General features: G+C 43.6%; 1 protein-coding gene across 7 annotated transcripts in view; it reads right to left on the reverse strand.

Moving 5' to 3' along the window:
- LOC116723494 (gamma-crystallin M3-like) overlaps positions 1 to 11,886 on the reverse strand; it is a 32,221-nt gene that overhangs the window by 11,995 nt on the left and 8,340 nt on the right. For 2 of the 7 annotated variants that reach the window (XM_032568482.1, XM_032568487.1), the window contains exon 1: positions 1,806 to 1,898. The exons of 1 other annotated variant lie outside the window; for it this stretch is intronic. In XM_032568482.1, coding sequence (XP_032424373.1) covers positions 1,806 to 1,853 — 48 coding nt within the window. In that variant the 5' untranslated portion in view covers positions 1,854 to 1,898. Of the gene's footprint in view, positions 1 to 1,083; positions 1,394 to 1,477; positions 1,721 to 1,805; positions 1,899 to 7,282; positions 7,316 to 7,357; positions 7,682 to 7,770; positions 8,014 to 8,086; positions 8,164 to 11,886 lie in introns of those variants that run through there. 4 more of the 7 variants (XM_032568492.1, XM_032568488.1, XM_032568491.1 and 1 more) reach the window with 4 other exon arrangements.

The raw sequence follows: 11,886 nt of genomic DNA on the forward strand, positions 1-11,886 counted from the left end.
ATTGAGTCCTAATACAAACCTCCCTAAAATGTGAGGAACTTTAGACAGAGTAAAAATAACACAATAAAATATTTTATATGTATTTCATTGACACTTTACATTGTAGATTTCTAATGAAGACATCCAAAACGGAACACGTAATTCAGTAAACCAAAATTATGTGTTCATTTTGACATAACTGTAAGGGTTACTATTAACAAGAACCCAAAATATTATTAATTTGTACTTTGTACAACATTTTTATCCACTCGCTCTTGAGCTATCTTCTTGGAAAATCTTCAGTGTAAGAAAATGAAAGAATGTGTCCAAAACTTGTAACCATTACTGGAATCTGCTTTGTTCTTTGAATATTATGAAGATAAGTTACTTAATAACTTGATATATCCAGTTAATATATCAAAGCTTACTCTGCAATTAGCTTCTTCCAACCGTTGATTGCTTTTTTGAGGTTGCCGTGTCTTTGTCATGAACTGTGTCCATGCGGTCTTCCATCTGGACAACAGAGATAAGTGTGACTATAGACTTGGGATAAATAAGATGGAAGGTGTAACACACGCTATAATATATATCAATAAATAAAAGATGTCCTTCTTAGGAAATGTTAGGACCGGCGTAGTTCCAATGGCCAGGATGCAATTGGTCTCACAGACAATGCAGGTCACATTCATTTTAGGTGCTTAATGAGTCATTTCTCCAGGGCAGAATGAATATGCAACATATGTTTTCAGTTGTTAAAAATAAGAAGTGGATGGTTTTAATTAGGTTTCAATTTAATGTGGATATATCAGAATTATACTCCACCTACACAATAAAAGAAATATATCTATAAGTTGCTTCTTGACCACACTTTTTGTCATCCTTATTGTGTAATTTTGGTTTGATTTTTAAGCTTCCTTATTTGCAGAACTAGCTCATTTAAACTGGATGCTGTCCTGGCTTGAACCTGATTTTTGAGTGAATCTAGGTCATAGATGTGCTATATGTGGCATTTCAGTGATGTTCCATGTTTTGGTGTACATTTTGACGAGGTGTCAAAGCCTTTCACTTGATGAATAATTATGACAAATTTCTTGTCTCAAAATGCTTTTATTTACTGGTATTGAACATGACATATTTAATACCAGGAATCCATGATCCTCCTCATGCTCATGAACCTCATGCCTCCATATCCCATCTCCCTGAAGCTCCTGTACTCTCCAGGCCTCATGTACATCATCCTGCCTCTGTAGTGGGGGTGCTCGTACATCAGCCAGTGACCATCCATCACATGGCAGGACATGCAGTCAGACATGCGGTAGCGATCCATGATGGAGTCACAGTCATCCATCATATCATACATCTGGCCACCAAAGTTCTCCCTCTCGTAGATTCTCATCCTGTAGGATCCTCTGTACTGTAAAAGGAAATATTTTAAAACACACTATTGTTTAAGCTTTACAATTCAAATGACCAATAAAATCCTAAGTTTCCAACCCACCATGGGGATCATACGACAAGATCTGATCCAGTCCCTCCAACCCATCATGCTCATACAGTCACCGTACTCTCCCCTCCTGAAGAAGTACTGGTTTCCCATGTAGTTGGGGCGGTCGTAGACCATAAAGCAGCCGCTCTCCACCCTGCAGGAGTGACACCTGCTCATGTAGGAGGACATGTCAGCACAGTCGCTCATGCACTCATAGTGGCGACCCATAAAGTTTCTCTCCTCGTAGAAGATGATCTGGGAAAGAGAAAATCATCCATTAAAAATGCACCGTTGGTAAAAGATTTTTTTTTTTTTCCCCCATCGCCTAAAGGTTGCCTACCTTGCCCCTCATGTTCATGTCAGTTTGGCTCGTCTCAGTGGTGCTCATGTTGGCTGCTGATGAGTGGTTGCTCTTGCTCCTGTACTGTCTTTCTACCTGGTTTAACCCTTTCCTTTTATACCTGAGCTAATGTAAAGAACCACTGACCCTCACTTCACAGAACTACTAACTAAGCAAGTTACTATAGAGCTGCACAGAGTGCAGAGGTTACGCTGTTTTTTCTTTGTTTTTTAGTCTTTAGAAAGGTCTTTCACAGTGCTTGTGACAAAGACTGAGCCATATGACCATTAAGAATTTTGTGTATGACTTGTGTGAAATATTGTTTTCACAGCAGTTAAACTATGATAATTTTGTCTCCCTTTTTTTTGTCTTATAAAGGTAAAATTGACTTCTACTACTAAGATAAAATTGGTCAAATAAAACAGTAGGGTAAAATAAAATAAAAAAAGTCAATTTGAATATTCTTTGGTAAAAACTCACAGCACTGTGAAAATGTGGAAAAAAATCACAGAATTGTTTGGCTTTTGATTTTGGATTACACTTAAATGTTTAAGTTCAATAATTTTTTTTTTATATCTTTCAAAAATACCCTGAGTAATTTCAGTGAATGCAGTTTTTACAAACTATTCAAACCGATGTCTGTGAAAATATATTTGCATACCTACTTTGCATACTTTTTTTTTGTTGTCGTTTGTACTAATCACTCCCTGCCCTGTTTAACACTAGATCTGTAGGATCTGTAATTCAGGTTAATTTTTCAACAAAATTGTACATGATAAATTACACACTAACCACAGAATTTCATCTTATGTTTTGTCATCATTTCATCTGGCACTTCTTTACACTCGTTTGGAGCTGTGTAGCCCGAGATAGAAGATCTGTAATTCATTTATTACACTTGTAAAAATGTGTGGGCCTATGAATTTTTTTTTTTCTTGTGTAGCAAAGTATGTTGTTTCTCTGTATTTCACTGTAGACCTCCTGGTATTATAAAGAGTCATTGACTTGCATCTGAATGCAAGTCAATGCACTCATATTTGACTCATGAACTCATGTTCTGGCTCTGGAACCAATCTCCCTGAGAGGGGTTGGTGCACCACCAACACTATTTATAGTGGGGATGGTGTACTGTCAATGTATTGACTTGTATATGAATGAAAGTCAATGCATTCATTGACAATGTGACGATAGAGTCGCTCAAACATGGTTGGTGTTATGGCATCCAAAGATTTCAATTTTGCTCTCATCTGAACATTCTATGCACTTCAGAGACTAGTCCAAATGCACCAAACGTTATACAAGCTTCAATATGCAATGGAGTTGTGCAGGTGAGCGTGCATGCAATTTTTAGAAGCTGTGATTGCTGAAGGAGTTGGTTATTGTGTTCTTTAAAATGTCATGAAGTGCGGGTGTGAGGTAGTGAGGTAGACGCAGCGGACCCAGGTATGATGAATGATGATAATTTAATTAAGAAAATCACCGTCCAAACAACGAGCAGCAGGAACATGGACACACTGACGACAAAGAAGCTAACATTGACGAGGACCCGACGAGGAACAAAGAACACAGGTGGAGTTAAATACATGGGAGGGTAATCACAGAGACGAGACACACCTGGGAACAATCAAGGGGAGGACAGGACAACGAAGAGACTCAAGGACACAGAAAACTCTAAATAAACACAGAAAAACACAGATCCTGACAGTACCCCCCCCTCAAGGGCGGCTACCAGACGCCCACAAAACAAAAACACAACAAGGGTGGGCGGAGGGGCGCTGGACGGGGGGCCAGAGTCCAGAAAAAACAAAAAACAACCCACCATTGTGGGCGGAAACACAGGAAGGGCCAAGAGTCCAAAAACAAACAAAAACTACCCACAGGGTGGGCGGAGGCAAAGGAGGCGGGAACCACGGAGGTGGTCTGGCGGTCGTCCGCGGCGGCGGGAACCACGGAGGTGGTCTGGCGGTCGACCGCGGCGCTGGAGGCGGGAACCACAGAGGCGGTCCGGCGGCCGTCCGTGGCGCTGGAGGCGGGAACCACAGAGGCGGGAACCACGGAGGCGGTCCGGCGGCCGTCCGCGGCGCTGGAGGCGGGAACCACGGAGGCGGTCCGGCGGCCGTCCGCGGCGCTGGAGGCGGGAACCACAGAGGCGGGAACCACGGAGGCGGTCCGGCGGCCGTCCGCGGCGCTGGAGGCGGGAACCACGGAGGCGGTCCGGCGGCCGTCCGCGGCGCTGGAGGCGGGAACCACGGAGGCGGTCCGGCGGCCGTCCGCGGCGCTGGAGGCGGGAACCACGGAGGCAGTCCGGCGGCCGTCCGCGGCGCTGGAGGCGGGAACCCCGGAGGCGGGACCCCAGGAGGCGGTCCAGCGGCCATCCGCGGCCCTGGAGGTGGTGATGATGAGCCCCGGGGGCCGCCCACAGATGGCGACGACGAGCCCCCCGACGAGGCAGGGTCTCTGGTGGAGAACATGGGGTCTCGGTCGGAGCACAGGGGGTCTCGGTCTCGGGTGGAACACTGGGGTTCTCGGTCTCGGACGGAACACTGGGGTTCTCGGTCTCGGACGGAACACTGGGGGTCTCGGTCTCGGACGGAACACTGGGGGTCTCGGTCTCGGATGGAACGCAGAGGGTCAGGGTCTCGGGTGGAACGCAGGGGGTCTGGGTCTCGGTAGGAACGCAGGGAGTCTCTGGAGGAACACAGGGAGTCGGGGTCTCAGGAGTCGGGGTCTCAGGAGGAACACAGAGGGTCTGGGTCTCAGGAGGAACACAGAGGGTCAGGGTCTCGGAAGGAACGCAGAAGGTCAGAGTCGGAACGCAGGGAGTCTCGGAAGGAACGCTGGGGGTCTGGGTCTCGGAAGGAACACTGGGAGTCTCGGAAGGAACACTGGGAGTCTCGGAAGGAACACTGGGAGTCTCGGAAGGAACACTGGGAGTCTCGGAAGGTGCGCCGGCTGGAACGCCGGCTGATTCGGCCTCGGGTGCGCCGGCTGGAGGTGAGCCGGAGCGGAGCCTCGGGGCCGGCTGCGGGGGCGAGCCGGAGCGGAGCCTGGGAACCGGCTGCGGAGGTGACAGCTCCGGAAGGCGACGAGGGGCCGGGTCCACCGGCGGCTCACGTCGCTGTCTCCGGGCTGACCGTGGAGGTGGCGGCTCCGGAGAGCGACGAGGGGCCGGGTCTGCCGGCGGCTCACGTCGCCGTCTCCGGGCTGACAGCGGAGGTGACGGATCCGGAAGGCGACGAGGGGCCGGGTTCACCGGCGGCTCACGTCGCTGTCTCCCCCGGCGTGAGTAACGGCGGGGGCCGAATCCGGAGGGCTTTGGGGTGGGGACTGGTAGGATCTGGCGTTGGCTAATCGCCAGGGTGTAGTCCGACTCCAGTCCCATCTCTTCCAGCAGCAGCGGAGATGGCAGGATCTCAACGTCCCTGTAGAGATCCCGCTGAGCCAACTCCAACTGCTGCTGGAACCATACCTCCGGGTCGTGCTGGGCCATGAGCTGCTGTCTCACCATCGGTCTGGTCGGGTCCTTCTGTCATGAAGTGCGGGTGTGAGGTGGTGAGGTAGACGCAGCGGACCCAGGTATGATGAATGATGATAATTTAATTAAGAAAATCACCGTCCAAACAACGAGCAGCAGGAACATGGACACACTGACGACAAAGAAGCTAACATTGACGAGGACCCGACGAGGAACAAAGAACACAGGTGGAGTTAAATACATGGGAGGGTAATCACAGAGACGAGACACACCTGGGAACAATCAAGGGGAGGACAGGACAACGAAGAGACTTAAGGACACAGAAAACTCTAAATAAACACAGAAAAACACAGATCCTGACATAAAACAATTGATACTTCCATGTCTTTTGGCAGCTCTTCTCAACTGGTCCTTGGCTCTTCGTAAAACTCTTCTGATAATATTTGACACTCCTTATCACAAATTTTGTGAAGAACACCTGGTCATGGCCAGTTAATGGTTAAATTATGTACTTTCCACTTCTACATTAGGCCCCAACAGTGCTCACTGGAATGATCAAAAGTTTAGAAATGTTTCTGTAAACAATGCCATCAGAACTTTTTGCAGTTATAAGGTTTCTAAGGTCTTGCAATGTGGGATCACACAATGGTCCTCAAGGGCGGGGAACTTGGTGGGTTGATCCTTGGCTACTGATGGTAGCTCTTGGGACATAGAACTACCATAGTGATAAGAGATTATATCTCTTGGGACATATAATGTCCCAAGAGCTAGGTGGGGAAGGAACCTGAGCTGGTGTGCGAAGTTGAGAGGTTCAGGCCAAAAATAGCCTGGCTCACCTGGACACACAGTTCTGCCTCTAGAACCAATCTCCCTGAGAGGGGTTGGTGCACCACCAACACTGTTTATAGTGGAGATGGTGTGCTGCTGACCTCAACTCATGATGTTGTGGGTCGTTGGGCACAAAACTTTGAAGACCTCCTCAATCTCACAAGAATGTCTGTGAAGTTACCCAGGTGGTCAGTCTTGGGGGTGGATGAGATTGGCTCTTTTTTCCTCAGGGTTCCCAATGTTGTGGGTTTGTGCTGGCCCATAAAGAGAGTGTGGTTTTTGTCCTGGTCATTAAACACTGGACTTGCACTCTCAGCAGGTTCCTGAAGGGTGAATGGGAGTTCTCCCAACCAGTCTACAAGTGATTTGTGAACTTGGTGTACGACGTTTGACCATGTCCCTCTGGGAATCCTATGAGGGGTACTCCAGGAGTATGGGAAACCAGGCCCTTTGATACGGACTGTTATGTGCCTGTATGACTAATGTCAGAGCTTGATGTGCAATGCTGGTAGTAAATCGGGCAAGTTTCTGATGAGAGTTGGACTCCCTTTAATACCAAAGCTGTTCATAACTTTTATGGACAGAATTTCTAGGTGCACGCAAGGTGTTGAGGTGATCCATTTTGGTAACTTTAGGACTGTGTCTCTGGAAGATCAAGAATAGGCTTGAGGCACTATGTTTCTCAGCTGGCCTGGGAATTGTTTTATTTGTTTTATTCCCCAGAGGAGCTGGCCCAAGTTTCCAGCGAGAGGGAAGTCTGGTTCTCCCTAGTTGGGCTGCTGCTCCCATGAACCCACTCTGGATAAGAGGAAGAAAATGGATGGATGGATGGATGGATCGATGTCTTGACGGAGTTCTTTGCTTTTACCTATTCTGAGATGTTCTTTGTGTGACACCTTGGTAAAAGACACACATTTTTATAGGCCATCAGTTCGGACTGAACTAGCTGATATTCAGTGGCAATGACAAGGAGCAGGATCGCTTTCTGATAAGTGATAAATTTTCTATTTTTTCACCGCCCTTCCTGCATATGTTGAATACTTTTGTTTCTGTAAAACTAGTTCCGATTTTTGTCTCATATTTCTTACAGTTAAACTTTCAGTAGCTCAATAATCTTGACAACAATCTCATTTGCTTGAATTACTTTTATTCAGTGAAGTCAATCATTTAATACCAGGAATCCATGATCCTCCTCATGCTCATGAACCTCATGGACCATGTGTTAATAAACAATCATGACAAAATTATCATAATTTCAAAATACTTTTATTCACCGGCATTAAACATGACATATTTAATACCAGGAGTCCATGATCCTCCTCATGCTCATGAACCTCATGCCTCCATATCCCATCTCCCTGAAGTTCCTGTACTCTCCAGGCCTCATGTACATCATCCTGCCTCTGTAGTGGGGCTGCTCGTACATCAGCCAGTGACCATCCATCACATGGCAGGACATGCAGTCAGACATGTGATAGCGGTCCATGAAGGAGTCACAGTCATCCATACACTCATGCATGTGACCACCAAAGTTCTCCCTCTCATAGATCCTCATTCTATAGGATCCCCTGTGCTGTAAAAGGAATTGCATGACAAAATTCAAAGGTTGGTTTCAGTATCATTTTCAGGTCAATTTTACAAACCTGATGAGTTCCAACCCACCATGGGAATCATACGACAAGATCTGATTGAACCACTCCAGCCCATCATGCTCATGCAGTCACCGTACTCTCCTCTTCTGAAGAAGTACTGGTTTCCCATGTAGTTGGGGTGGTCATACACCATGAAGCAGCCGCTCTCCACCCTGCAGGAGTGACACCTGCTCATGTAGGAATGCATGTCAGCACAGTCGCTCATGCACTCATAGTGGCGACCCATGAAGTTCCTATCCTCGTAGAAAATGATCTGAGAAAGAAAGAATTGAACATTTGACACAATTGACAATATATAATTTATTCATCTCTTAAGGATTGCCCACCTTGCCCCTCATGTTCATGTTGGTGTTGGTCATGGCGGCTGCAGATGAGTTGTTGCTCTTGCTCCTGTTCTGCCTTCCTACCTGTTTTAACCCTTTCCTTTTATACCTGAGCAATGTAAAGCACCACTGACTGCCCCTATAACAAAACCCCTGAATCAGCAACATGCTATAGAGCTTCACAGAATGCTGAGGTTATGTTTAGTTTTTTTTTTTTTGTCTTTGGTCTTTAGAAAGGCTTTTCTGTCATATATGAACAAGCAGCATTTTGAACTGTGCCTGTAACACGTCAATAGGCTGTATCATGTAACTGTTAATATTAATGTGTTGATGTCTTGTATGTAAGATATATAATGTTTCCTCAGTGGTTATCTAAAATTTACATTTTGGTGTGACATTGAAAACATTGTAACAAAACATTTTATAATTTACATTAGTTGGAGAAAAGTATCTACTCATCACAAATTAACATAATATAAAATATTTATTTATTTATAAGGACTAAATGAACTAACAGTCAGTCAATCAGTGGGGGAAACGTTGATGAATAAATGGTAGACTAATTAAATCTTTGACTTTGTCTTAATTTAAGTTGGCTATAACGACAATAAATCATTCTTTAGCTAATATTCTCCTCATAGATAACATAAGCTACCCCCATGGTTTACTTTCGTAAAAGATGTGAGAATAAAAAAAAAATCACTAGACTTTTCAAATCCAAATCCTATATATTCATAAAGCACATTTAAAAACAAGTTTGCCAAAATGATGTACATACTAATATTAAAACGAATAGTCAAGCAAACAAAATACACGAATATTTAAAACATTCAAAAATAGAGCAGAGAAAACAAGACCAATTCAAGCCACAACTAATAGAAGACAATGGAAAAAATGTGCTTTTGAAAGAGACTTAGACACGGAAAGCAAAGATGGATGTACAACGTCTAGAACTATTTTGTTCCAAAGTTTGGGAGTCATAACAGAGAAGACTCAATCTCTTTTCAACTTCCGCCTTGTTTTTGGATCAACTAAAAGAAGATTGTTGGCTGATAAGGGCATGAAAAGAAAGATAAGGCTGGAGAAAATCCAACAGCAACAAGGGAGAAAGACCATTCAAGCTTTTATAGTGTAAGCTAACAATAAATTTTTCAGTTAATTCTTTATAGCAGTGTTTCTCAATCTTTTTTGGTTCAGCGCCCCCTTATCCATTATCCAGGTCCCTCACCGCCCCCCATCAAAGAAGATGTAGGATACTTTGCACTGAATATTATTTTACTAGTAATATTACTGTCACTATTGTTGATGTTTTGATTTTTATGGTTGTTTCTGTATTTATCATTAAAAATGATTTCCTAGAGAACAAAAAAGCCATATGAATAGAATTTTTTTTTTGCAATTTTGCAAAAAATGCAATGAATGAGCATTCAACTTAAAATCGGTAGGCCTAACAGCAGCCAATCAGAGTTGAAAAAAATATTCCTATTCTGTGCAATTTTCTGATGTCAGTTGTTAAATCTTGCACAAAATGACCAGATAAAAGATGTACAGCAATACCAGTTTAAACTTTGAACTATTTGGAAAAGACAGTGTTCTGCAATATTAAAACATGGATAGAATTGCAATTATGTCAATCATAACTCTTCTCTTCAGTATTTCTGTCAGATTCTGGTGGTGTAGCTCCATGCTGCCTTCAGGAGAATGGGACATCAGAGTATCATCCATAAAATTTCACCCACATGGGGCTTACTGTGCAAACCAGTGCTTTGGAAAAACAAAAGTTCCAGATTATTTTAATGCCATACACATATGGGACAGAAACATGGATTATATCTTTATATAGAACTGACTATTGATTTATAGATTAATAGTTAGGCAGAAACTACAAAGAACAAAGCTGGTTCTTCATCAAATCGTAATGAGTCAGATTGAAAGTGTCATGGAGTCATCAGTCTCATGACATTAACACTGACATAAAAAATAATATTGAAGAAATAAATATATCAAAACTAATCAAAAACATAAATAAGTGATAAGTTCCTTATTGTTATTGTCTGCAAAGTATATTTCTTCTTAGTATTAGATGTGTTCTCAACAAACCTATGACCCTTCAACAATGTTATTTTACCTTTTATCTGAAAACAATGTCTGTTTGTTCTTGCCAAAAAGTCGTCTGTATTAATTATTGCTCAAAAGGCCTTGCCATACCAGTTTATTCCTCTGTATTTACTTTAGTTTCTTAGTTAATTCTTGCATTTTGTTCTTTGTTAATTTCCATTTAGTTTTCTTTGATTAGTATTATCCTCTCTTGGTTTATTGTTATGTCCTCTTTCCTCTTTAGTTTCTTTCCTGTTGCTAGTTTGTATTGACGCTCACCACCAGTAATCTTCATTCATCATGCTAATTCACCTGCTGCGCCGCCTAATCATCACAAGTTTTACCTGATTTGACGCTTGTATTGATTTTTCACTCTTCACCGCTGGATTCTCTGATCCTGATTCACCTCTAGTTCGTTACTCCGCTCTGCTTCTCCTGTTTCAGAGTTTTGTTCAACGTGTGTCGTTTTTCTTTTTCTTTTTACCCCATACGGTACGGAGTGGTCGAGGAGCATATTGATGGAGAAAAGCAGACTGACATACAGTACAGACCAAAAGTTTGGACACAACTGTGTGTCCAAACTTTTGGTCTGTACTGTAAACCTTTAAAAACAATGGAAAAAATCCCGGTATTCTGATGATTAAAATTCAAAAGTGCCGTGGTACTACCGTTTCATACCGGCTCACTTACAGCACCGATGTTAACTCTATAAAATGAACGCTCTCTGTGGTATCACCACAGACATTAAAACACTTTTCAATATAAGTTGCTGCTTTGACATGATCACAGCACTGCCAAAACATATGTACAAAAATCCTCAATAAAACATAAAACATTTGAAAATCAGACATGTGACCTGATAAGTGAATAACAGCAACGTCATCAGCCTGTGTAATGCTGAACTGATGCGATGAAGCTACTAGTAGCAGGAGAACGGAACTGCGCCAAGAAGCTAACAAACACGGAAGAAGAGCTACCATCGATACAGTTGTAGCCAAGCGTGTTTTAATGTTACACAATACAGTTTTTAGCAAGTTGCTCAAAGTCTAAACTGATATTGTTGTGCATTTAGGATGTAAAGTTTACCTTCGAGCAAATGCCCCCAAAAGGAATCGCAGCACCGCCCTTTTGTAAAAATTTCCACCAGCGCCCCCTGCCGTCCTCTGAACACCACGTCCCCCGGGGGGTGATACTGCCCCCGTTGAGAAATGCTACTGTAGACCAACAGTTAGACTTCAGTTCAGTTACTGTGTCATGTTACAGTCCTTTGATGATGGTGCAATATTAAAAACAGTAAAGAAGCTTGTCCTCAACTAAGTTGCTTTGGCCCTGGGCCGAGTGCCTCCCTATTACCTCTGGATCCTATTAATTCTAAATCCTAAATTAGCTGACTACAGTCCAAGGCTGTTCTAGTTTCAGCCCCAACCCAAATGCTTCCTTATTAGCTCTGGATCCCAGCACCAGAGTACTAATCCCAAATTAGCTGCCTAAAGTCTTTTGAAATCCAAGTCCTATATATATTGGACTGCCTGCATTCCAAGACTGTCTTAGTGGTTTGCCCCAAGCCAAGTGTCTATCTATACCCTCTGGATCCCAACACAAGAGTGATAGTCACAAATTAGCAGCCTACAGTCCTTGACTGTTTAAAATACCTCGAAAAGTCGTGTCTCAGAAGATTCCACACAGTATAATTTTTTTATGTTAGA

Source organism: Xiphophorus hellerii, chromosome 7 (assembly GCF_003331165.1).
Source record: "Xiphophorus hellerii strain 12219 chromosome 7, Xiphophorus_hellerii-4.1, whole genome shotgun sequence".
Classification (NCBI taxonomy): Eukaryota; Metazoa; Chordata; class Actinopteri; order Cyprinodontiformes; family Poeciliidae; genus Xiphophorus; species Xiphophorus hellerii.